Source organism: Panulirus ornatus, chromosome 24, assembly GCF_036320965.1.
Source record: "Panulirus ornatus isolate Po-2019 chromosome 24, ASM3632096v1, whole genome shotgun sequence".
In the NCBI taxonomy this organism is placed as follows: domain Eukaryota; kingdom Metazoa; phylum Arthropoda; class Malacostraca; order Decapoda; family Palinuridae; genus Panulirus; species Panulirus ornatus.
The window spans coordinates 5,886,703-5,914,582 of NC_092247.1; the positions used below are offsets into that span (position 1 = coordinate 5,886,703).

A 27,880-nucleotide genomic window follows, 5' to 3' on the forward strand; every position below is an offset into this window, starting at 1 on the left:
CATGAAAATTCCATCTGATTTAAGAGAACACTATGTATAATAATTTAACCCTATGTGGGAGCTTCCGTACCCCTAAAATCGACCGGTATAAAAAGATATTCTAAAAATCGTGTATTGCCAACGGGAGTCCTGCCAGGGATTTCTATCTTAAATAAATACATATATCCTTCCTTTTTATTTTGGGAGGAAGGGGAATTAGTGTAGGTGGAGTTATGCTATGCTGCAATTATGTACGTGTATAACTGTTAAAAAAAAAAAGTCTTAAATGAATATATCAATTGCTTACATCTAAAAAAAAATGTGTCTTTGTGGTAACCTTTTACATTTTTTTTCAGCCATGGTCCAGATACAATTTTGTAGTCACGCTCACGAAGGGTTGAAGATGAGCTCGCGTGACACCATCTAATGAGTTTCTTCCTGTATCTCTGCAGAGAATTACTAAGGTGGTGTAAGATAGGCTATTCATCGACTACTTACGTCGCGCATACTGTTCTTTGTTTGAGCATACCTCATATCCATATCATTTGTAAAAAAAAAAAAAAAAGAAATAACCAGCCGTCATGTGGGCACAAATATGGATCCAAAAATGAATTATGTGTTCATATTTTATACCATCGTCTTTGTCACGGAAGACTGTGCACAGCGGACGGCTATAGCCTAGGCGCAGGTGCCGTACCAGGAACATCTTGAAAGATGGGCTCCTGCAGAGGACAGTCAGTGACGAAGAAGCTTGACTAGGACCAACACAGCCTGAACGGCCGCCTTCTCCTATGATAACGTGAGTAAAAAAAAAAAAAAAAATTGGCGGCAGCCCACTAGGGGAAGCAAATACCATCCTTTTTTTTTTTTTATCATATCTATTACGTACAGTTACGACTGTTTAACACTGTAGACTGTGGGGCAGAGAAAAAGGATACTGAAGCGTGGGTAACACAAAAGGCGACTATTTCAACATCAACAAAGCTGCTTCTGCTGCTGCTGGAGGAGGAAGAGGAGGGAACAAACTAGCGTCCCGTGGTGTTGGAGGGAAAGTAAGGGCAAAACCTAAGTTCCGTCGTCTGCTGCGGGATAGCAAGGGCAGAGAGAGACATAGCCGGATTCCCGTAGGTGCTACGGCAGGAGAAGGTAAGGCGAAGCTAAAGGAGGCGATTGCTGCCAGGGAGTTCACATATCCCTGCTACTGGAAACAGCGCGGCCTTGGGCAGCAAGAGCCATGAAAAAAAGAGTTAATAGGTAAAACCAGGGATCTGTCTTAAAGCGAGTATAATTATACATGTACGTGGATCACGCTACTGGCGCGGGAAACCTATGCTGAGTTCCTTAGGCACGAACAACCCTTAAAGCACAACTGGACGACTTGGTCACGACGCTGAACCGGCTTTTGACCTTAAAGGGTCAGGTTAAAAACCACGTCAACAATAATTGCCCAGAAGTAGTAATTCCGTCGTGCTCTGAGTGATATAGAAGGCGCTCAGTGGTCGTGCTGTCGGAGTTAGGAGTCGTGCCATTATGTTCAAGTGGGTCACGCAGGTAAACACAGACTGCCTCACTGAAATACTTTGACGTTAATTACCTATGTCGAACTAACGCCATTTATATACCCGGGTTATATTGGTTCCAAATCAACTCCTGGTTCGATTGCCTGAGAGTTGTTTAACGAAAATACAGTCGAGTAATACTTATTATCTCTAATTTAATTATTATTGCTAATGAAATGAATATCAGTAAGCTTTTGGGCGATGTAAGCGTGTTGTGGATTGGATTTCCGCCTCTTGCCATTTCTACGTCAACAGAAAACGTGGACCAGAGTTCCCGGATCTTGGAAGTGGAGACGGGGTCATGTCAGTGTGTCTCCTGCGGCTTTAAGGGGTAGTAGAGACCCGATCGTGTCCCCTTTGTGTTGTCATCCCGCCCTACGCCTACTTCCGTCCCTCCCTCACCAACCACCATCCCTCAAGCCTGGCTGACGCTCACAAGTGTCACACGCCACGGCACCCGTTACTGACACACTACTGACAGCCAACACCGACGTCTAACGCTGACGTTCCCAGCTGACACCCAACCAGTGATATCTCTAAGGTAGTGGTTGGCCGAAGAGATTTTACAGCCAATGTGGCTACATATGCCACAAAAGGAAGTCTTCTTGAAACACTTTCTGTGTGGTTCGTAAAGGAAGCGACTGTCCTTACCTGCATCAAGATAACCAGAACAGAGGATCAATTATAAATGACACAAGCTTCTGTTGCAGTGATTAAGAAAGGATTATCGCATATATGAAACCCCCTGAGAGCCCAAAGAACAGGATCTCTTCAATAAAAATAAGTGAAACGTTGACTATAATGGAACCGTAATATACTCCAGCACATGTGGACTGTTGTTGACTAGGTTCTATAAACAGATCTTGGGGCTCCAACAGTTTTTCTCAAGTACTTTCTTCGTCTGCAGGTCGTGGTGCAACCCTCAGGTAAGAACGGAAAAAAAATATGTAATCACACACACACACACACACACACACACACACACACATATATATATATATATATATATATATATATATATATATATATATATATATATATATATATATATAAACTAGTACTTCCTGGACATTATCACCACTAGACGATATTCCATTACCCGGTGGTTCTTCTGTGGTCAGATGTTTTCATATTTTGAAGAGCGTAATTCGTATGGCCACGTCCTCACTGTTAGTGGAAAGATATGCTGGAGAACCATGCCATCACAGGTTGGTGGAGGGGAGGAAATGTGGGGCGCCTTTTGAATTCCAGTTCCTCGTCTTCATTCACTACGACCATCTCGACCAAAGTCACCCTACATGAGCTTAAAAACTTTTATTTCGCCCTACTGGAATTCTTAATCTTTTTCCTGACTCTTGTCTGCTAATGAGTCCCTCGTAGGCCTAATGAATGAATACCCATCCTCACCAATCACCACGGGCGATCCACAGAGGGTCCTTACCCACCACCCTTCCAGTAAACTCACCCCTCTGCAACGGTACAGGAAGCTGTCCCTCAAGACCATGACGTGCTCTGTGATGATTCCTTCTGTGGTACTGACGCCATCCATGTCCCCTGCTTCAGCAGCCGCTTTTCGGAGCCGAAGGAACCTGGAAGAATTATGCTTGATAGCTTCTTCCCTCATGAGTTCAATCTCCAACGTCAGGGGTTTGAATCTGATAGGGACATTCAAGACGTCTCGGGTGATGCCTTCAGGGAGGTACTCTCAATTGTTTTGAGTTAACATCTGAGTGATAAGACCAGATCTGCACTCAAGTGTTAGCAACGGATGGTTCGCAGATCGATTTTCTCGGTCATAACCACGAGCATTTTCATCTTCAAGAGTAAATTTGTTCAAGCACTCTATCCTGTAGGGGTCCACCTCGCCACATGAGGGAGTATAAGCGAACTAAGATCGTCAACAACAGCTTTCCGTAGTCAGTGGCAGAACCTCACACAGGTCACTAACATTTCCACTTTAAATGTGAGCCATCACGGGCCAAGTGCTTTTGTTGTTACAAGCTTTACTTTGATGTTGACGGCCTTCACGACCCTGGCAGTCGCCAGGTCTAACCTCTAAACAACCGTAATCTTCTCTGTGGCTACTGTTCATCCCTGTTATGTCAAGTATTTGCATGACAGTCGTGGTAATCTTCGGGCCGCCCGTCTACGCTCTGTACAGCCAAGCTCCCCTCAACTGTGCAGGTAAGCCGTTTTCAAGCTGTACAGCCAAGCTGTCCTCGACTGTTCAGATAAGTCGTCTTTAAGCTGTACAGGAAATATGCCCTCTTACAAGTCGACCTGAAGCTGTACAAGTAAGACCTCGTCAAATAGCTATCTACAAGCTGCACAGCAAGTTATCTTCAGGCAAGCCGTCCTCAACGAACTGTTGGCCTGCGAGCCATTTCATACCACCATCAAGGCAGCTTTACGCCAGTCAGTCGGGCAACACACACATCTACACGCCACAAGGGTAACTCTGTGTTATCAAACTACTACCACTGCTGTAACCCCAGCGAACGTTAATCTCCAGTGATCCCACTGAACAAAATCACTTTCCTTTTTTTTTATCATTTGCACGGATTTTCAATTACAGGCATGCGTGTTTGTGCCTGTGGTATGCGGTTTGAAGTCGCGTGATCTACACTACATTATGCAAGTGATTTGTGTGTGTGTGGATGTATACAGCCGTATTACTGTTGTGCCCTAGTAAATACATAAACATTTTATCATACCGTTTCTTGTTAATCGTAAGTTTGCCCACCAAGACCCCGATACAAATACTATTGATGGGGTACTTGGGATCCAGGTTGCTTTACAGCTTTAGAGAAATCAGTAATTCTATGTCTGACCGTTTGGCACCAACAACACTGACGTGGGAATGTAAGGTTGGGAAAATCTGTCATGTAAGTGTAAGAATCTAATAAGAACCTCGCCTGAGGGTCTGTGTAGTGACCTGACTATAAACCTCTTATCTTTGGGTAAAGCTTGCTTCAGTAAGGGGAGATCCATAGACCAGAATGAACTGTTAACCCAACGAAACCTGACCTGTTTTATCTGGTCTCCCATACCTTAACACGTCAATAAAGTCAACAAGATATGTGTTGTGCCGTCAACAATCTCGGTATCAAACTCTTATTCTTCAACATGGCCTGAGGATGACACACAACACCAGTGGCGAACATGGAGCTGTATACTCCGCTGGGGGACAAATACGAACCTTTAGTTTAATACGAGTAAACTGAATCGTGTATGTGACGAGCCACTAACGGAAGCAACAGTGGGAGAACGATGGTATGAGAAGTCTCAGTTTTGCAACCTGAAGAATCACCCCGCACGCCAGACCAGCGGTCATTTAACTTTCCACTTCATAAATAATATGCCGGTAACGTGAGCTGCCTCAAGCTGGTAGCCATGCGAGGATGAAACACATTTGCGTGAGGAGGGGCCCCAGTCGTGTGAGTGTGCATCACATCCATTAATCAGCGACGTCGTTGCAGGCTCTGTTTACACACTCGCGCATGTGACCAAAACAAGTGAGAATATAATAAGTTTACGTTGTCGTCTGCTCTTTCCCTCGTACAGGTCAATCGCGGCTTACTCTCATATTACCTTTTTTGTTTTTGTTTAGATATTCAACATCTACTAGGGTTTATATTAGCCAAGAGAATATAGATTTTCAGTAGTGCTGACACCCAGACTAATGTCTGGTTGTGTGTGTAATTACTATTCATAATTACCAGTGCGTGTTTACAATCGTATTGCCGTCTTTACCTTACATATTTTTTTTTTTTTTCATACTATTCGCTATTTCCCGCGATAGCGAGGTAGCGTTAAGAACAGAGGACTGGGCCTTTGAGGGAATATCCTCACCTGGACCTCTTCTCTGTTCCTTCTTTTGGAAAATTAAAAAAAAAAAAAACGAGAGGGGAGGATTTCCAGCCCCCCGCTCCCTTCCCTTTTAGTCGCCTTATATATATATATATTTTTTTTTTTTTTTTTATACTTTGTCGCTGTCTCCCGCGTTTGCGAGGTAGCGCAAGGAAACAGACGAAAGAAATATACCTACACAGCTTTCCATGGTTTACCCCAGACGCTTCACATGCCTTGATTCAATCCACTGACAGCACGTCAACCCCGGTATACCACATCGCTCCAATTCACTCTATTCCTTGCCCTCCTTTCACCCTCCTGCATGTTCAGGCCCCGATCACACAAAATCTTTTTCACTCCATCTTTCCACCTCCAATTTGGTCTCCCTCTTCTCCTCGTTCCCTCCACCTCCGACACATATATCCTCTTGGTCAATCTTTCCTCACTCATTCTCTCCATGTGCCCAAACCACTTCAAAACACCCTCTTCTGCTCTCTCAACCACGTTCTTTCTACTTCCACACATCTCTCTTACCCTTACGTTACTCACTCGATCAAACCACCTCACACCACACATTGTCCTCAAACATCTCATTTCCAGCACATCCATCCTCCTGCGCACAACTCTATCCATAGCCCACGCCTCGCAACCATACAACATTGTTGGAACCACTATTCCTTCAAACATACCCATTTTTGCTTTCCGAGATAATGTTCTCGACTTCCACACATTCTTCAAGGCCCCCAGAATTTTCGCCCCCTCCCCCACCCTATGATCCACTTCCGCTTCCATGGTTCCATCCGCTGCCAGATCCACTCCCAGATATCTAAAACACTTCACTTCCTCCAGTTTTTCTCCATTCAAACTCACCTCCCAATTGACTTGACCCTCAACCCTACTGTACCTAATAACCTTGCTCTTATTCACATTTACTCTTAACTTTCTTCTTCCACACACTTTACCAAACTCAGTCACCAGCTTCTGCAGTTTCTCACATGAATTAGCCACCAGCGCTGTATCATCAGCGAACAACAACTGACTCACTTCCCAAGCTCTCTCATCCCCAACAGACTTCATATATATATATATATATATATATATATATATATATATATATATATATATATATATATATATATATATATATATATATATATATATATATATATTCATATATATATATATATATATATATATATATATATATATATATATATAAATATATATATATATATATATATATATATATATATATATAAATACACTATGTCTTTCTCCTTTGCGTGTATACACAAGCATAAAACACCAGACCCAAAGGGAGGATGAACAGCTAGGTTAGCTTTGGTGCCCCGACTGCCGCGCCAAGGGTTCAAATCCATGCTGTCCTGCAGTGACTCACTGGTAAGTAACGCTAACTACTTTACCCCGAAGACTCGTGTCTGTGTGGAATTATGATCTGCGTTTTACAATGAGGTTTTACACTGGTGTTGCCCCGTCTTTCAACCATATACATATGTACAGTGTCTGTACTTCTATGTACATTTGGAAACACACACACACACACACACACACCAACCTAAGCCAGGTATCCATTTGTCGACCAATCCCGAGGGGAGAATGAACACCTGGGTTGGGTGTAGGCCAACTGCTATTTCCCCAGGATTCGAACTCAAGCGAGACCGACCCTGGGCTGGCCCATAGTGACTTATAGTGAGTAGGTGTGTAAACAGAACCTGGGGTAAACTAGTATAATTTTTTCTTACGCTACCCAAATCGAGAAACAACAAACTGCTTTTCTTGTCATTCTTCTATTACACTTTATATATATATATATATATATATATATATATATATATATATATATATATATATATATATATATATATATATATATATTCTATTTCATTTATTTTTTCGTGGGTGCAAGTGGTAAGAGCCTCAATGTACTTATGAACATGTGTCTTTGTCTTTGGTCATGTTAGCGTGTGTATATGTAATTTATGCCTTTATCCGAAAGTGCGTGTGTGAGCGTGTATATCAGTTTACATAACAACTACCCTGTCCCTAATTGTGTTTGCACTCTGAGTTATAATGATGCTTATTTTCAGGCTAGGCCCAGGTTTTACTGACCGAAGCATTTGTGGTCTTTTAACCACATATTACATATCTCCATTATTAATTTCATCCACAACCTGGTGTGTATTTTCATCAGTGTGTGGTTTATTCATGTCTGAAGTTCAGTTTATTCGTATGAGAGGATTAACTGTTAGATGATTAATACAAATTACTTGGAGATTAATAGCGTTTGGCCATAGCTTACACGTTTCTTCTATACCATTTCCTTTGTTTGTTACCTTAATGGCTCCTCTGTCTCATTATCTTCCTTCCTTTGCGGTTTCTCTAAATCATTTATTTCCTCTGCTTGTTACTTAACTTTCTGGTTTCTGTCCCATCCCTTTAAGTTGTGGCTAAGGCACTGGTTTCTATTCACTCTTTTCCTTTAAGTGGGCTACTGGTTTTTGTCCCATTCTTTTCCTTTGTTATGTACGGTACTGGTTTCTCTGTCCCATTCCCTTTTGCTGGCTAGGCTATTGGTTTCTCTGTTCCTATCTCTTCCTTTGTTAGGTAGGCTCCGGGTTTATCTGTCCCATTCCTTTCCTTGACAGCTACGATACTGGTTTATCCGTCCTATTCGCCTTTTTGCTAGCAAGGCTTATAACTTCACTCAGGCTTTACCTTAGCTGAAGGTCACCCACATATACGCAACAACTTAACACAGTTCCTGACCGCTTTTCATCCGAATTTATGCTTTGCTGCTGTACGAAAACTACATACAAAGTAATAAACCAGAATTCACATAGCTAAAATGTGATAAATAAAAAAACATTCCTGGACACAAAACTGATTCCAAGTTGAATATTATGATTATGTAATATGTAAACATATGCAGGTGTTGGAAATTGTATTCCTGACATGTTTTGACCCTCACAATCTTCCTCAGAAAAACCAAATACGTGAAGAATAAGATATACTCTGGCCCCACAAAAAGGGATTCTAGGGTAATACATAATTATAATTATGATACTGATACAACCATTACTACTACTACCACCACGACCACTAATAATAATAATAATAATAATAATAATAATAATAATAATAATAATAATGATATAATGTACCCAAGCGAGGTAGTGCAGCCTATTAGATCTGCACTCTGGTCCTGTCGGACCATACAGGAAAAGACAAGAAAATTGTATAAGCTGCGATGCCTCTGTCTGTGAAACAATTCTGTAAAAGTCACACTAACTGATGATAACGCCACCATCATTAACCGTGAAATACTTGGATGTCTTGCTCGCAAACAAAAAGAAAAAGATATTGGGTTAATATCACCATGGTTGTCAAAACATCCGTTGCGACGCCCATCCCTGACGGGTTTCTCCGAGCCGATAAAATAATCACATTTTAAGTTACGTCTGCGTATGATATACTATAAAGTTACTTACACGCGTCCGTGAATTTTCAGGATTACTCTGCAAGTTTCAACCGGCTTCGTAAACAATAAATTCATCTTACGGATAAAAACAGCATAAACAACATCGCCTTCCCTATGAAATAAAAGAAAAAGTCTTCCACATACTGTTCGCCAAGCAAATACGGAGAACTTTATCGACGAACGCAGGATTCCTGAGTGTATTCCAAACAAACCAACGCTTCTTACAGCTCATATTGGGAGGTACTCTCCTTACGGACACCATAAAAAAGATAATAACCAAACTAATTTCTAGCACTACTGACACGCTCACACCAGTTCGGCTCGCCGAGGACGTTCCTGGCACAGGAACTCCGTGCTATCGACCATTCCATGATCACGAATTCAGTCAGATCCATTTGCACACACTTGTTGGCCATACAGCAGTGTGCGCTAATGTTATTTATGAGCGCGTAGGGGTCTGGTTGCTTGATTATGTAGGAGGGAGATAAATCTTGCTCTCAGGCCTTAAGCACATAGATAGGGGGAGTGAGGGAGGGAGGTTTGGTCAGCCACCAGCAAAGGGGTGTGGGGTTAAACGATACGTAAAGCTGTATCAACGTCTTTCGCTTTTTAATATATATATATATATATATATATATATATATATATATATATATATATATATATATATATATATATATATATGTATCCTCATTCAACAATGCCATACCTCTTGCATAATCCCTAATGAATGAAACTGCCCTAAAAGAAAAAGCTTGAAACAATAACTTCCAAAAAGACACACATGCATACTCTACGTATGGAAGAAGGACAGATGATCAACCACAGCATATCAACAAATCAGAATATTCCAGTCGAGTGTACAACTTGAAGAAAATGAAATCTCGCTTCTCGTACAAGAATTCTCTGAATTTTTCAACATCAAGCAATGTAACGTACACTGGGTTGAACAACCGAGAAATTCACAAAGTTAGTAATACTGTATATATGTTATACCATATATATGGTAAAGTCAAAGGTTATGAATCGGGGTTTACAGTGACGGGGTGTAGTGATGTTCAACTTAGCTGTAAAGATAGAAGTGAATGGTCCAAGCAGTTCTTGCCTATCACAGTCACCCCTCAACAGCCTAGCCCTTCTCCGACACGGGTGAACTTGCTCACATGACCACAGGAAACGACACCACAAGAAAACTCCCGTATTTGCAGTGTCATGCTTCTTCTGTTCCCGACTCTCCACTGTTGGCCTCACCTCGTCGAAGTACTCCAGCAGGAGCCACACTCTGGTAGGGTACTCCAGCAGGAGCCACACTCTAGTAGGGTACTCCAGCAGGAGCCACACTCTGGTAGGGTTAGAGTACTCTAGCAGGAGCTACACTCTGGTAGGGTACTCCAGCAGGAGCCAGACTCGGTTGTGGTACTCCAGCAGGAGCCAGACGGGTGTGGTACTCCAGCAGAAGCCAGACTCGGGTGTGGTACTCCAGCAGAAGCCAGACTCGGGTGTGGTACTCCAGCAGGAGTCAGAGTAGGCCGTTACTCCCACAGGTCTGGTTTATGACGACGCCTGCCTTACCATAGCCAATTCTCTTTGATGAAGTATGAAATATTTTTTTTCTTACCCTTACTGTGTATCTGGGGAAAACAATGTGCCAGTGGGAACCCCGTGGAAGAAGAAAAGATAAGATATTTATAAACGCTACCAACCAGCGTTACCAATTCATGCCGACAACCTGGCAGTTATGTATCAATAAATTAAAAATACCCCTTATTACACGCTGCAGTTCATATTATTTTCTATGGGTACGGAAGGTGGTGTTAGGTCGGGTACAGAGTACATTGAGGACAGATCACAGGAGAACTGTTGGTCCATGACGAGATTTTCTTGCAGACAGTGTATGCGGTTTGGTCGCTCTTCTTTGAATTCGTTCTAGTTATCATTCATCTTTCATCGGGTTTGGTGAACAGAATTTGATAGCGCATTCCAAAGGAGGTCTGACCAGGGTAAAACAAACGGTGAGCACCGAAACCTTTGTTTTGGTGTTTATATTTCTGGGAATGAAGCCTATCACCCTTTGGCTTTATCACAATGCAGTTGGTCATTGCTTTCTGATCGCAAACTCATAATTGATAATCATTTCAAGGTCTTTCTAATTCAACTTGCTAATAACGGTTTAACGACCATTTTACACTGGTAATTTACATTTCTTTTGGCATCAAAATGCACTGAAAACCATTTGCCATGTCTCTGACCATTCCAACAGTTTGTCTAAATCCCTCCGAATCTTCAGGCTGTCTTCATTTTTCGAGTGGGCCATTTTTCTTATCTTCGTCAGCACATTTCGAAATTGTCGTGGTGTGTTCCGTCTCCAGGTCTTCGATATCGGTGATGAAAAGCAACCTCCTACTAAGCCTAGTCAAACCCGCCGTGTTACATCGTGAAGCCAGTCGAATGCTTCCTCCCATTTAAAATACTAAATTTTATTTCCTCTGCAAGCGCCAAGCCGCTATCCACGCGAAAATTCGATCTCGTATACCGTGAGTTTTAATCCTCCTTAGCAATCTTTTACGTGGTAATTTTTTGAAAGATCTTTATGAAAATCCCCCCACTAGCTACATGATGCACCTGAAGAACTGATTTTGTAAAACTTGAGGCGTCAGAGGAGCCTGATACAAAGAAGGATGCAGTCACACACGCAAACAACGACGAAAAGTCACACTTGTGCTTGTACACCGTGGGTAGGTGTATGCTGTCCAATGGGCTGCATAATATTCTTCATTTCTACCATCCTGTTATTAGAATACTACAAGCACAAGTCAGAGTTCGACGTTTTGTTCTTCCGTCCCACATTTCAATATTGTAGTGAAATATATCGGTGCAAATAAATTATATTCAGGAATGAGATGTATTTTCCCTTCAAACAAAGGATATCGTGCAGCTAAGAAACCCTCATTTAGCCTCTGTTTAGCTTCTGTTTTAAATCATTTCTGCATTTGGTGCATATGTCAGTTTCCCACAGAAATCGACGACGAAAATTTCAGTGTATTATTAGTAACTTATTAGAGCAATCTTCGAGTAAATATAGGTATCATATAGATCGAAGACCCCAGTTATCGCAAACATAAGGGCGCAGTAATTACAAAATAATTTCTGAAAAGTATGTTCAATAACGTGCTTCAGTCACGAAAATGATGCCTGCATTTAGCTGATACTAAAAATCGAACATTCTCCTCGTTTTACGAACACGCACAGCGCAATTATTTCAGCATTATTTACTATGCTTTGTTACGACTGTTGCAGTCACAACAGGAAGTAATTTGTGATAACCGGTCGTAAAGTGTTTGGCGTTGCTTTCACCAAGAGTAGTACTGTTAATCAGTCGGCTAATAGGAGTTGTTTCTTGTGCCGTAGAGTGTAGTGGCGAGCGACTGTTCCTCTTGCGTCAACCAACGGCATCCCGGGAGGCTGGACGAGATGGCGTTGCTGGTGGCTGGCGTCTGCCGCAGCCGGCCCGTCTTCCTGATACTGATGGTGGTGGTTATGGCGGTGCAATGCGTGCCCCCAGCTCACGCCGTGGGAGGTAAGTCTTGCTTATGACCTCTATAAGCTGTGATTTTACAAACTCTTCTTGTTGACCGCTGAAGCCAACAAGTACTTAGGAGGTTTCTACCGCGCCAAACATGGCGGGGCTCTAATGAAACGGCGGAGGAACCCTATGATTCAGGACATAATGGTTCAGGACGTAATGGTCAAGGACTAATTTTTCAGTATAATTTTCGGGACATTGTGGTTAAGGACACATTGGCACATCCAAATAGTGGTACGCGACGTAATGACAAAACAATACGGTACGATAAACATTATGATTTCAGGACAAAATGTGACTGGAAATAAAGCCCCAAGTGAAAATATGGAACAAAAGAGCAGAAGAGACGTTGATCATGTTTTCCTCTCAACTTGAAGAGAACAATACACGAACCTTATACAGATTAAAACGCCTCGAGGGTACGAGTCCAGGAGACGGTGGTGTGTGCTTTGTAACCTGACAGCTCACACCCAAGGATCGACCTGCATCTTGGGTTCTGAGGTTGGGCCGTTGTTCTCGAGGGTCGTGCCCTCGAGCTCAGGTAGTTAAGCTTCGCAAGCATTCTAAGAGCCAGCGAGACACATGTCATCCAAGCCTCTCGTGTGGGTATGCACGGCTTACATTATAAAGCACCACGCACAACATGCATTTTCGTCCCTTTGTAGGCCAGATAGCGAGGGAGGATGAGGATAGTGAGCAGCCTAGCTAGGAACGAGGTGACAATAGTTGGTTCTAAGTGTGTTTACATCCTCATACTCCACCTCACTAGAAGTAACTGACATACAATGCATAACACGTATTCAAATACATGAGCCACTTCTTATCTCTGGACTGAATCTTCCTGCTTCCTATAACCTAGTTTTGCTCTCCCGTCAAATATGAAGACATTGAATTATTCAAACCTTACGTTTTGTTTACTGTTGTATGTCACACATGTTTTACCTACGCAGATAAGGGGGCATAACTTATTCGAAGTGTACATAACCTGTACCCGAGTCTATTCATTAAAGTCTCCCATCCTACACCGCTCCTGGCACCGTAATGTTCATTTGCACAGTGGGAAAAAAAATAAGGTGTAAAAGATACATTATGAGGAGCTGGATGACTGTAATTCTAATGATTATATGACGATGTATAATATTGTCATATGTATAAACCACCAGGCTAGGCTGTATGGGTCTTCCGCTTCCCCAGCTAATTCCACACTCCGGCTAATCAATATCTATGAGAAACGACTGCTTTTTATTACCAAGCCTCCATCACCCCACACCAATGCCGACAACTAAGGCAGAAAGACCTTCCCAAAAATATAAATAACGAAATAAAGTTAGCAAATATAATCAAGTAAACGTAACAAGAAACATGAATCAAATGGTGGACACTAACTGAGTGCATTATATAAACAACATGAACAGGACAGATTACCTTTTACTGCAAAATGGCTTCGAATAACCTGATCACAACCTAAAAGTTTTCCAGTCAGAATGGTGACGTCGACAAGTGAATAGTTCTTCGATAGATATAGGGATGGAACCACCAGAAGACATGACACGAAATCAAGGGAGAAACTGGTTAAATAGACGTGTAAAGAAAAGCTTTTAAAAGCATGATTCGAACCTTCAACGTCAACGAAGTAATCTATAATATTTCAAGTATATAACAATACTTTACAACAATTATAACAGCAGTAACAGACGGCTAACACTCCAGCCGACACCAGTGGAACATAGAGTAACACATCTCAACCTTACCGTCGATTTGATCATCCCTGTTGTATCAGATTCAGCGGATTACTTTACGTTTAGTTTACGGTGAAATAATCACGATAGGTCTATGATAATGGAAGGCAGAAGAGGTCACCCTCTATGAATTCGTGTCACCTAATTCTTCGGATTCCCTTACAAAGGTGGTGGACCTCTCATAAAGGCAAGCTACTCCATACTACATGAGTACAATCCTGTCCAGTGGTTTATGCAACGACGCCGCCAACGACAAGTTTTTTCTTACGCTAGAGAAAACGTTATCAAACAGAATGCCATGTAGTGCCGTAATCATAGAACATAAAGGCATAATAAATCACCCTTGTGTGTCGGATAAATGCCATCCATTTTCATTTAGCAGGTATCTGTATAACAGTAATTACTGAAATAATATGGATGATGGGAGACGTATACGCACGAAGGTGCTTCTTCGACACATAAGCCTTCGTTTAGCAACGCGTCGTTGCCGGAGATCTTGTCGCCTTCACCCAGTCCTCCTCATAAGTCACGGTGGCTTAATAACATTGATAGACACCCGGGACGCGCTGGGGCCATCATCTTAGCTGGCTAACAACGGGTCGAAGTGTTCCCCCTCGAGTTATGCAACGTAGCAAGACCACCTCAGCCCTTCCCTATGTTGAAGGAATTTCTCTGCTCCGTTACCAGTCGGGGGGGAGATGCATTTGCCTCCGCTGTTAAGGCTTGTCAAAGTACAGAGCGGATGGCAGGCCGTTCGTGCAAAGTAAAACCCCATCATCCTGTAGACTATTCGCAAACACAATTACATAAAATATGTATCGCCCCTTCACCCATTATGATGTTTGTGCACCAGACGTTTTTCAGGCGTGTCCCTAACTTTGTCTCCTGTACACGATTCATTCATCATATAATTTACTTCAATAAATCATTGCGGCTCAGGACATTTGGCACACTCTGTATTCCCTTATCGCGCCTCCACGCAAAGCATGGGTTCCAGTGCCGAAAAAAATATATATCGCCACTTTTTTTTTGCGCCAAAATTATAATGAATGAGCGGCGGCCGTTATTTATGAGATTTCGGATGAACTTCGCCTCAACTTCACTCGTGAAATATCAGCTATGCATACTTTTCTTTCCCGACCTCCAACATTCTGGCTGGAGAATGATGTTTCGAGCGATCAACTTCACAGTCAAGTATTACTTTTTGTTTGTTTGTTTCCCAACCTCAGTTGCCTGTGTGGTCAGCGACGACCTCACTCATACCCTCACAGTAACCTCCTTAACTATATTCCTTGGCTTTGCCTTAAACCCCTCATGCAACACACATCTCCCTTGCACTGTTTCTCCCTCACTCCTAACACCTGTCGTGCCAATATGCCGTACCCGCCCTAAAACTGCTTATTTTGTTCCAATAATCAATATGGTCTCGTTCCTAACGCCGGTGTCCTGTCTTCTTCCAGAAGATAATTTCAAGAACCGTCGTAATCTTCTGCGCAAGCTGGTCTGGATCACTCAGGTATGATGGCCAGGCTATCGTATTCCTGAGCCGTTGCCCCTGAGGAGTCGCAACGGTATATACACAAAGGCTGCAGCGTCGTCTATATTTTCCTCTGCTCGCCAGATCTCCGCTCAAGTCGCGGGTCTCTCAATGTAGTCTAGCCGATCTTCAGTTTCTCGCAACAGGCATCACAATGTCAGGGATTTCTCTTGAAATTTTCATTTTTCTGTTCTCTTTCTTACATCGTCTCAACTTCCTGATGCGTCAGTAATAAGCTCGGGAACTACAGAGAAGGAACGTCTTTGATCGTTCCCAATCGTCTGCTATTCACACTTTGTCCACCTCCGCCTCACCGACACGACATCGCCTTCAATTTTCCAACCCTGCCGGCACATATACCCGCTATTCCCTCCTCCTTTGTTATGCATTCCGTCTTACAGTACGTCTGAGGGAAACATGAATATCAGATAATACGCAAGAGGGAATAATTCAACATTATCAGAACATCCATGCAAATGCAAACGAACAGTCATGGGTCTGCAACAAGGCTGGCGACCAGCCGCCCACCACCTTGTATGTTGTTATATTCAGCAGCCATCAAGAGCTGGACGTCAAGCAAGCTAGGTATGCGTACCATACGCCCTATATACAGGGTACAAAATCTGAATTCGCCCAGGACTCGTGCATGAACCACCCAGCGGTGTGGCCAGAAGACGCCACTACGCTCTTCCCCCGAACCAGACCCGCATCATCCATGTCGCAACCGACGGAATGTTTGTCTTGGAAAAGAAGGGAATGCCTACGATGCCGACCGCCACGGAAGATTCACCGGAGAAGGTAGACGTCCAAACTGGAGTCAGAGGAAGGCTAAATCAATGGAGTGACTGCCACTTACCTGGGAGGGTACACAGAACATGTATTACGGGAGTCTTCTCACGGTGGAAGATGATGACTAATGGTGTGCCTCAGTGGTCGTCAGCGCTTGGGGCCACTATTACGTCCGATCCAGATAATAATTCGCCGGGCGGTGCAGAATCCGGCCTGAGTGTATTTGTTCATATTCCTGAAACTAAGAAGACCAAAATGGAAAAGATTGCAAAAGAGACACTGACAAAGTACAGCATTAATCAGGTATAAATGGCCGATGAAATTTGACCCTAGGCAATGCAAACCCAACGTCGATGGAAAGGAGTTTAAACAGGCCAGAGTGTAAAGTATCACACCAGGGGAAAACATATGACAAGACTTGCATTACAAAGGAGACCTCAGGGATGAGTACATGCTGAACTTGTCACCATGATCATGTGTAAAGGACTGTGAGAGAAGGAACATATATGCTTTAGTCAGTGTGAAAATTATCTTAAAATACAAGAACAGATGTTCAGGACCCAAGCTGGAACGTGAAGTTACAGGTTGTTCTCCATGCCTGAGGAACAACACAGAAGTACCAGGAAGGGTCCAAGAGAATGCAACAACAATGGTATAAGGACCGAGTGGAATGGAGTTGAACGAGGGATTGAAAACCTATCTGACCATCGTGAAATGGAGGACGATAAGGGGAGACATTATGTCAACACAAAGGTCCATTTCACAGTATGATTCTTGACAATGCAAGGATGAGAGAGGGGAATCTTCAAGTGTAAAAGTTTAAAGCTTTCTCCCCATATGTACAGAAAGATATATATATATATATATATATATATATATATATATATATATATATATATATATATATATATATATATATATAATAGCAATGAGACACATTCATAAAAACTTATTTTTCTAATGCAACATAGCCGGTCAGTCCCTCCTCGAAACCAATGACAATAACCGGAAACGAAATGACTTTTTATGCACGTCTCTCCAACACAAAGCCTCTCACATTCATGACCTTTGGTTATGTAATGATATGGAGAACTCTGGCATTCTCGTCCAATGGCTTCAACGGATCTGTAGGGCATACATTTTTGAAACACTGAAGTGGAAGTCGAAGCGGTGCATTGGAGCGGTCCTGTCCGTGTGACAAAGACTATAAGAAGCTTTCCTGCAAAGAGTTAGGTTTTGCCTTCAGCTTCACTGGTGCCCAAGAGTTGTACAGCCACTTCGTCTGCTCTCCGTCCAACACGCGAGGCAAACGGATGTCTGAACACCCTCGTCAATAGCTGTTGTTGTCTCTGTCCTCATGGTTCACCAGCGCTTCACTGGCTGGCCCAAGTGGATCACATCCACCTTTATGAAGGTGTCTCACGCACCGATTTCTTTAGAAATCTATCGAAAAACTATGAGACACATCAGGAATTCAAAAAGCTGATCGACTCCCAGGAATGTTAACAAAAACACAGACGGCCAAAAAAATTTAGGCCTATGAATTTTGGATGTAATGGCCTCCAAGAAATGCCAGAATCACAGAGCATTTTCGCAAGAACGAAAACACAACTTGAAATCGACTTAGGCCTAAAGTCGCTTGATATGGTCCCTCAGAACGACCGCTGGGTAGATGACTGGTTGTTTTTGGGATTTAGGCCATTCGACTGTGAGGGTCATCCTGAAACTCTGGTCACCAAAACGAAAATCGTGGCCCCGTCCTTCAAGTGATCATGATACGTTGCAGGACCATATACGTGAGCTTTGATGGAGGGATCCATTGATAATATGTTCGGTGCAAAAGTGAAACGACATCCGTAGTGATATTCATGTAACTGCAGTGAAAAAGTATCTTAGCAGACACATGGAACTGCAGTGTCAATTGTCTTACTAGACAAATATGCATCAGATTACTTAATACAATCATAATCCAATGTTACCTAAAGGTGATCCAATTATCCAAAAACAGTTACATATGAAATATTACTCTGGCCACTGTGATATGTTGCCATGGAGCGTCATAATCTGCTTTCCTCCTAGGCTGAAGATACAGCAGTATGAATCATTCACGGCAGCAGGGAGGAGGAAGACATACTTATTCATATGATCACACGTGACACAGTGTCCGTACTCCTACATAATACGGAGACAGTTCTATGACCAGTTGATGAAACTGACAGTGTATGTTCGGAATTTTGGCATAATTGATGATCTGATATGTTAACTATGGAATCCAATGATATACACAAGTGAACATAAAGCCACAACATGTTTGTCAGCCAGGCTTTCCTTTGTTTCCATTAATGCGTCATCAGTAAACAACCAAAGACACACACATCAGGGGCCTGCATGTTTCACAATATAATTTCTAGGACACAGTTTCCATAACCAATTATTTTTCAGTGAAAGGGAAAAGGTGGTCTTGTTACCTTTTCTGATATATATTGAGAAAATATCAACATGGCGCGGATCACTTCGTCTTTTGTACTATAAAAAAAAAAAGATATGTGTCACTTTTCTATTACACAATGTCTTTTGCAGCTGTGTGGCTGACGGGCACCAACCTCCAATCTCTGGGCCTCAACAACTTCAGCAAGGAAAATCCAGACAACTACAGGTAACATGTTTCATAATCGCCTTCCATAAAACTTCACTGCTGGGAACATTGCCCTAAAATGCCGCAATAATACCTAAAACAAATACAAAGTTCCTTTTCAGTCTCATACACACAGCAGAAGCGAAGTCAGACATTTTCCCGCTCAGTGATCATAAGGCCGGGGTGAAATAACGGTACAGTCAGTCCTTGACGCACAAAATCAACAATATCAACATGTAAGAAGCCAGACTTGGGGCAAATCAAAGTGAAAATTAAAGAACGAACCTTTGATGATAACTTATTGCCATTCTGAACCCCTCAAGCCACACAATAATCAACATTTTCATTTTCCATCTTTTGAGAACTTTATATGCTTTCCTCTTACTCTTATGCTCTTAACTTAAAAACCGTGCGCAGCATTACAGAAAAAAAAGGGATATTTTTCGTACAAGAATTACTGGCTGGAAATTGATGAAAGGTCGGATTGCATCCTGATGACAAAGCCACCCCAAGACGAATGATTTATGGGGCCTTTTTTCCACAAAATATCTTGTAATTTTACATGATAACGTTATTACTCTTAGTAATGCAACGTTGCCAAGTTCCTCCAAGCCATTCATAATACTTAGCAGCTTTTCACTGAACACGTTCATGAAACTTTTAGCAAAACTATTGATTTCGGTGTTTAATGTGGGTGACACCAGAGGCCCCACTCGCGAGTGACGGTCAGCCAAGATGGTTCCAATTATTATCTTCCGCGCTCGGCTGGCGTGGGTCTATAACCTGGGATATATTACACATGAGCCTCCGTGCGTCACCCGACGCGCGGCAGTTGACAGATGCGTAATATCTTTTCCCTTTACTTCATCCCCCCCCCCTTTCTACGCCTCACTATGATTAGGTGTTATAAATTAATTGTAAGTAAAGTTATCCAATCGCTTACCCCTTGAGCATATCATGAAGGCGTGACCTTAGACCAAAATATTAGGCCACCGTACCAAAGGGGCCATATCGTGATGCACTTGATGTTAGCTGCTATGTTATCTTAAATGCTTTCGCTCACCTAGCCTACTGCATCTGAACAAACAATTCCTCAACGGCACTGGTTAAAGGCCACGTTTCGCTTGGTCTGTACCAGGAATTAACTCCTACATACTGTTGACAGGCCCGGGGAGAGGCTGAGGCTGCGGGTGGCGGTGGAGGAGTGGGTGCCGCACGTGAAGGTGAGGGAGGGGAAAGGCGGCCACCTCTCCATTCAGGGACCCATGGCCAACCTCCTCCAAGCTCTTGCCGTCGCGCTCAACTTCGAGTAAGTTCCGTAGGCATATACTGACATATCCTAGTCTTATGGCATGTCATTTTTTTCACAAGAAAACTCTGTCAAGTGCAATATTTTCAGATTCAGTTGCAGTTATCATATATATGTAATCAGATTTTGGTCGGGGACAATAATTCAATTTGTATGCAAAAGGAACAATGGGGATTCGTTGAAGCGCTGCTGTGTGGCTCTGATACTCACCAAGAGAATGATAACAAAATATATGTTTCATAAGGTAAAGTGTGTGTGTGGGTGTGCAGCTTTCATGAGTTTGAGAATGGCGCATGACAGACTACTAGAACGTACAGCATGATAATTATGACCACTTGACATGGGATGTGTGTGTGTGTGCCCAGTTCGACTGCTTCAATAATAAAAATCACAAAGTCAAATAACAGCTGAAATATTGGAGTTGTGTGTGTGTGTGTGTGTGTGTGTGTGTTACCTCATTTCATCATAACGTACACTAGGTAGAGTACACTGATATGAAGCCTAGGATACAGTTCGTATGCCTGATAAGAAGGCTAAACGCTACCAAAACATCTACGATAAAATATATGTCTTCTCACTGTAGAAGAACGTTAGTTCACCTTCCAAGATATTTTTAAACTGATCATAATAGCTCATCATCCTTTTACCTGAGACGCTAAATTACATGCCTAGCTGGTTATCGATTAGAAGACACAGTGGCCAGCGTGGGCCATGCGTGTTACCTCATCATTAGGACGCTAATTACACAAGGTTTCTCCTCCCAACAAAATTTTGGATAATGTTTTCAGTCCGGCTTTTCCTGTTACACAAGTACGTACATCAGCCACCACATATTCAACGTACGCCCTACGTTGTAGCTAGCGGTATGATGAGAATATGTACGATCGAGCTGGTAAACCATACTTAACGGAATTAGTTACAATCAAACTCCGCAAGGATACTGGATAGTATGTAGTCTCACATGGGGAGGTAAACAACAAGTTCTTAGAGCGTGGGTAGAAGTCTTTGGACCACCGCGTCACGGGGGTTCGTTTGGGCTTATACTGTGGACGTACCGTCAGAACTGGATTTATAAAGTCCGCGTACATTAAACCATGAAATTGAAAAGCTTTTTTTTTTTTTTTTTTTTTTTTGCAACGCCAACCAGGGATGAGCTTAACAAAACTACTATACGGAAGAAAGTATGAAGGATGAAACACCTACTTAAACCACGTCAGCATGATGGCATGACTTTTGACCTTGTTTACAAAGGTAAGGTCAAAGACGGCGCCATCCTATCCAAGGATCGCACCGTCGTGCTGAAAGAGACATTGGGAGAAGGACTTATATGAAGCCGTCATGACAACTGCCTGGGTTACTAAAACAAGCGCATCTCCCACAGCGATCAGGTGACTGGAAGCAAACACATGGAATATATAAGGAAACCCACGAACGAACGATTAACTTATGGAACTAGATTGCTATACTTATCATCATCTACATGGGTCGTCTATTCCCTGCCACAGATATACGCTGGTGCGGCCGGAGGATGGTATGTGGGGCGCCCCAAACGCTGACGGCACCTGGAATGGAATGTTGGGGATGGTAAAGCGGAATGTGAGTACACACACACACACTTGTCATCCTCTTGCTGTCTGCTCCCAGAAAGTTATTTATATGAACTTGTAGGTAGACGAGGTAAGACTCGAAGTTTATTCAAATTACCTGAAAACTTCATAGCAAGAAAAGACCGTTTCATTATGAAGTTGTATATACTGGAAGGTTAATATATAATTGACGATCAGCCGAACAAGTCTTATATTAAATGTAATCCTTATCACTCTACCTTGATTAGGTGTTATCTTCATTTTTCTCTCGAAGTTTATACCTCCTCTCTTACGTTAGTATGATATTCTTGATTATAAACGCCAAAACGACTCTGAGAATACAATGCTTTGTGTTTGGCGTTTAGACAAACACTGTATACCAGCACATTATACCTGATGACGCCCTTCACAGTGGCAAGACATCTAGACTTTAAATCAGTCAGCTGTGCCGTGCAGCTGTCTTTTATCTGTTCCATGACCTGACATCTGACCAATCCCGTCAGGAGGCCGACCTGGCCCTGGGTCCCTTCGGCATCACGGAGGCGCGGGCGAGCGTCGTCGAGTTCTCCCAACCCATCATGATCGACTACTTCAGGATCCTGGTGAAGCGGGGCCTCGCCGAGCCCAACCCATGGGGTTTCCTGAACCCACTGCGACCCATGGTGTGGCTAGGGCTGTCCCTGGCCTTCGTGCTGGTGTGCGTGGGGCTGTGGACTCTTGTCTTCCTGGCCCGTGACAACGGCAAGAGGGATACCTCCACCAAGGTTGCCGTGGCCCTGCACCAGTGTTGGGAGCAGTTCGCCACGCTCTGCCAGCAGAGTCAGTACCTACCGAGCTTATTTTCCTGTATCATGAATTATGGAAGGTTAGGATCAGGCTCACAATCCGGCTTCGCCGTATGGCTTCATCAGCCACGAGAATACTTGTGCATGCTTATCATATGGTCCACAATACATGTCCTCCTTATGTCTAACCTGACGATGATGTTCTTGCTAAACCTACAAAGAGGTTCACCAGGTGTGATACATTCACACCCAGTTTGTCTGAATCACACATAGTGGTTCAACACACTCGGGGAACAGTTTCCACTTTATTCTTTCCACATTACTTTCCATCATATATCTATAAACCCATAATTCTATCATCACATAACATCCGACGTGTTGTCTTGTGTGAAAGAAGTGCCTTATTTTACTAGGGGAACACCTATCACACGACGTGTTGCCTTGTGTGAAAGCAGTGCCTAAGTTTTTCGCCAGGGAATGTGATGGACGAGTCTTGCCGTCAGCCATGACGTATGTGCCGAAGGAGGCGAGCTCGAGGATGCTCGTGTGTGTGTGGCTGATGACGGTGCTGGTCATCATGAGGAGCTACTCGGGCGCCCTTACCTCCCTCCTCGCCGTCAGGCAGATCCCCATCAAGATCAACTCGCTCAGGGACCTCGTCATGGCGAAGGAGTACAACCTGCTCTTCGAAGGGTCCACGGCCCTAACGGCGTACATGAGTGTAAGGCTACTGCCCTGACGACTTGCTTAACTACCAGTATCACCTTAGTAACCAATTACAGTGAAGGTGAATACACACATGTTATTAGAAATCTGGCTATGAGAAGATGAATACACACACATTATTAGAACTCTGGCTGTGAGCAGAATGTCTATACTGCCACAGAAATTGACCTTCTCCCTCCTCTCCCCTGACTGATGTGAATCCAATCAAGACTCCTCCAATAACCCAGACTGGCCAACCACTTCCCACTCAGTAAAATCCCCAACCATACTGGGTATCACAGACGACACACAACTGACATTCACTCCACACAAATCGCTCTCTTAACATTTTCTGGTACCAAATGAGGGATATACAAGATCCCTTGCTACCCTCTACAAGCAATTCGTCCTCTCCACCTGAATTACACCTCACCTGCCTAGCCATCCACCCTAAAAAGAAAAAATATATATAACAAAGTTGCATACAAAATGAATTATCCACATATATCACTCCTGCCAAACAAACGTGAAGGCTCATCACCTAGATGGCGAAACTAAAACATTATAATTTCATATAATAATCGGCTCTCATTTCTTTGCAACAGCACTAGACCCATCATACGCAGCCAAGCCAGTTCGTAACAAACCACTAACCAGCAAGCAGGCATATAGAACTTCCCACTGTTTCAAACTTGAGCAACAATACTTGCAGATCTCCCCTCCCGCTTCAAATACGACTATGTCAAAACATATACACACCATAACCACCCGACAAACACAGAACAACCGTCCTCTCCACCTAGCCGCCTTCAACACCACCAAACCAGACATACGCCTGCTTGAAACCTCGATCCCAAGGAATGTACGAGTTACGCTTTCTCGCTCGCATTCTGAACACCACCCATCTCTCCATTACAGACTGAGGAGACTGAACTGTTACTCCTCAGTGTAACTGTTCTGTTAACCCAACAAAGACATAAACAAGTCAACATATTTCAGCGTGAGTCCTATATAAGGGAATTCTAGGACAAGTTCAATGCCCCTTTTAGCATTTATTTTTAGGTATAATTCGAGTGAATGAATCCGTATTCCAACGCAGGAGGCAAAAACGGGCATCTTCGCTGAGCTGAAGGACGCTACCGAGGCTGGACGGTCCCAGTTCCTCCGCGCCAGCGAGCTCTTCGACGCCGCCTTCACCCTCGTCAAGTCCCAGGACTACGCTCTCCTGGTGGAGGAGACGACCGTCAGGAAGATCATGGCTGATGGCTTCTCCTCCACAGGTCTCCACACCCTCTGTAGCATACGTCAAATTCTCTCTTTTCTAACCCAGTCCTTGAACGATGCTCATGTATACTTATAATCACTTCTTTTACTACTTTAATACAAAAAAAAAAACATTTTCTCCTATAAAGTTGGTAACTGTACCTCCCTCACACACACACTAATACGTCATGTGGGAGATTATGACTTCGTCAACTTGGGTAGTGTGCACAAATTCCTTGCCTTGGGTGATGTAGTATATCATACTGACAAGTGTGTGTGTGATGAGGGAGGGGGCCAAGTATGACCGGCTACGTCATCACGAACGACCCTCTTTCTCTCCCTCATTCCCTACAGGCAAGTGTGATTTCTACATGGCCAAGGAAGTGTATTTCCCACTCATCTTCTGCATCATCGGGAGTCAAGGACTTCCCATTATGCCCGCCATTAATTTCAGGTACGTACCAAACCCGCCAGTGTACTCAGCATTAATCTATAAGGGTAAGCGTTTATGCCATGAAAGAGGAAGCTCAATCGGCGATATTTGTCTTTTGTTGTGTACACTTGAGCGTGTACACTGCACGGAGGGTGAGTACAGTGAGACTGTACATTTCAGGATCCAGTCCCTGGTGGAGCACGACCTGTACAGCGAGTGGATGCGGGAACAGCTGCAGAACGAGACGGCCTGTCTGCGGGCGCCAACGTCCATATCAGTGAACGCACCGTACAACATGAGGGGTCTCTGGGTACGGCCACGGTACTACTTCTACTGGTGTGGTGGTGGATGGTGGTGGCAGTAGAGGTGGTGGTGGTGATGGTAGTAGTAGCAGTGGTAGTAATGGTGGTAGTAGTAGTAGTGGTAGTAATGGTGGTAGTGGTGGTAGTACTGGTCACAGTGGTGGTAATGTTAGTAGTAGTAGTGTTGGTGGTAGTGATGGCGACAGTAATGCTGGTTGTGGTGGTGGTGACAGTGGTGACAACAGTAGTAGCAGTCGTCTTTGTCGTCGTCGTCGAAGTAGTAGTAGTAGTAGTAGTAACAGTGTCTTAACTGCAGTTGACAGATAAAATGGCCATTTAACCGTCCTACGTAAACACTGATGGTAAATCTAATTAGCCTCAGGTCATATCTCCTGGTCAAGCCCCTCTGGTCATGCCGTTCCTCTGGTCATGTCGTTCCCCTGGTCAGGCCGTTCCTCCGATCATGTTCCCCTAGTCATCCAACGTAACAGCGAAGGACCAACCCATTAGGTTCCTTATCTGTGTCTCTCTTGCAGGGGGTGTTCATGGTGCTGTTCGGTGGTCTGTTCGTGTCCTTCATCACGTTCCTCTTTGAGCTCCTGATTCACACTTGCCACCGCTACGAGAAGCCCCAGAATCTGGTGGGTCTGTTGTACGTAAGAACACCCTTAATGAATTAGTTGAACTCGCTCTGTATGATTCTGGTCCTTAGCAATGAGCCTACGTAGGTGGCTTGTAGAATCAAAGCACTTATTTCTGTACATCATAAACCATAAGATATCTGCATTGGGCAACATGTCTTCTTGGTATTTTCAGGCTGACTAAACTCTTTCTCTATTCTTCTTTGACTGATGAAAGAATCTTTCTCTCTACAGAGACAACTCATACCAAAAAAGGATGCTCGACATATATGTAAAGGAGCATTTAAAGCTTGGCAGCCGAAGCCTATCAAAACACCGTCTAGAGGTGTATTAGTTGTGAGGATGCATAGAAGAGGAGGCAAGCGTCCAAGGAAGAGGTAGAACCATCCAGTGAGCGACTGCAATTATCCAGAGATATAGACAGCGACCATCCAAGGAATCACATACAGTGATAAACCCAAGGCATCGATTAAAAAGAATGTACTATACTTATAAGACACTATCCACTTGGAAAGTAACAGTGACCACTTATAAAGACGGGGAAGGTGGTGACAATCTGAGGACAATTCGGTAGCAGCCATCAAGAGAATTGGCAACCATACGTGGGACTGAAGAACCATGTAATAGTCTACATATATAACGGAGAAACTCGGGGGACTTTTTGGCTTCATCGTAGGACTGACGCGGGAAACGTCGTTGTCTTTTACCGAAAAATACTGGAATTGGTGAAAGTTTGAAGAATTATGCCACTGATTACGTAAAAACACTTAAACAGGAAGAAAATAATGCCACAGGTCGTTCATTCAGTGTACGTTGGAACAGCTTAAGTGGAAGACGCTCGAACAAAATGGTCCGTCACCAAACTAACTGGACATTGAATATCGTCTACTGGGTATGTTGGACAATCGAATGGTCAGCAAACGCAGGACAGGTCAAAACGGATCAAACAACAAGAGGTTGCATCATGCAACGTGGGACGCAGGTTACGTGAATAGAAAGAAATCTTGTGGAGTTGGGCCACGAAACCGTAAGTTTGCGTATATAAAGTCAGATTTGCCATGTGTACCTATAAAAAAATCTACAGACCCAACTGTTAGCTTACCACAATCGTCTCATTTCAATTTTTTTTATGGTATTTAACAAAGTAAAGCACAGAATTTTACTAGAGAAAAAACAGAAAGATGGATTAAGGTATCAAAGTATTTCAAATGGAAATTTCACACAGCAAACAGACTAGGCTCGTAACCAGGATCTGCTTAGGGAAAGACGATATATGAACTTAACACATCCCATTAACTATATATATATATCCTAGCCTGAACCAGGTACCCATTTTATCTACCAACCCCTAAGGGTGGATGAACAGCTGGGTTGACTGTGGACCAACTGCCGCAACCAGTATTCGAACCTATGCGTTCGACCCTGGCGAGCCAGTGAATGCGTCATGGTCGTAATAATCAACGGCCTTTTGTTCGATTAAACAAACTAAATGATTTGTAGGTCGAGAAATTTTTTGGTATTTAGGGAAACGGACAAGGTTGTGTGTACCACATGTCACTACTGTAAATCCCTGAAACAATTAAATGTACATAATGTTCATTTATTTCTTTTTCCTTTCGAGAGATTTAAGAGGGTCGGAATAATTGGAAGAATATACTATTTATCATAACTGAGTAAGTTTATT

General features: G+C 43.1%; 1 protein-coding gene across 3 annotated transcripts; it reads left to right on the forward strand.

The window, feature by feature from the left end:
* The first annotated feature begins 678 nt into the window (after window positions 1–678).
* On the forward strand, window positions 679–27,787 carry LOC139757036 (probable glutamate receptor). Of its 3 annotated transcripts, none has more exons than XM_071677037.1 (12): window positions 679–778; window positions 12,298–12,466; window positions 19,118–19,193; window positions 20,338–20,481; window positions 21,987–22,077; window positions 22,571–22,886; window positions 23,356–23,573; window positions 24,657–24,837; window positions 25,175–25,274; window positions 25,434–25,563; window positions 26,092–26,196; window positions 26,431–27,787. In XM_071677037.1, exons 2-12 carry the CDS (start codon window positions 12,361–12,363, stop codon window positions 26,575–26,577), a joined length of 1,614 nt encoding a protein of 537 aa, XP_071533138.1. In that variant the 5' UTR covers window positions 679–778; window positions 12,298–12,360; the 3' UTR covers window positions 26,578–27,787. The 3 variants fall into 3 exon arrangements, with proteins under 3 accessions (XP_071533138.1, XP_071533139.1, XP_071533137.1); XM_071677038.1 differs by lacking the exon at window positions 679–778 and adding an exon at window positions 1,864–2,464 and having other exon boundaries at window positions 26,092–26,207; XM_071677036.1 differs by lacking the exon at window positions 679–778 and adding an exon at window positions 1,864–2,464.
* Window positions 27,788–27,880: the final 93 nt, after the last annotated feature.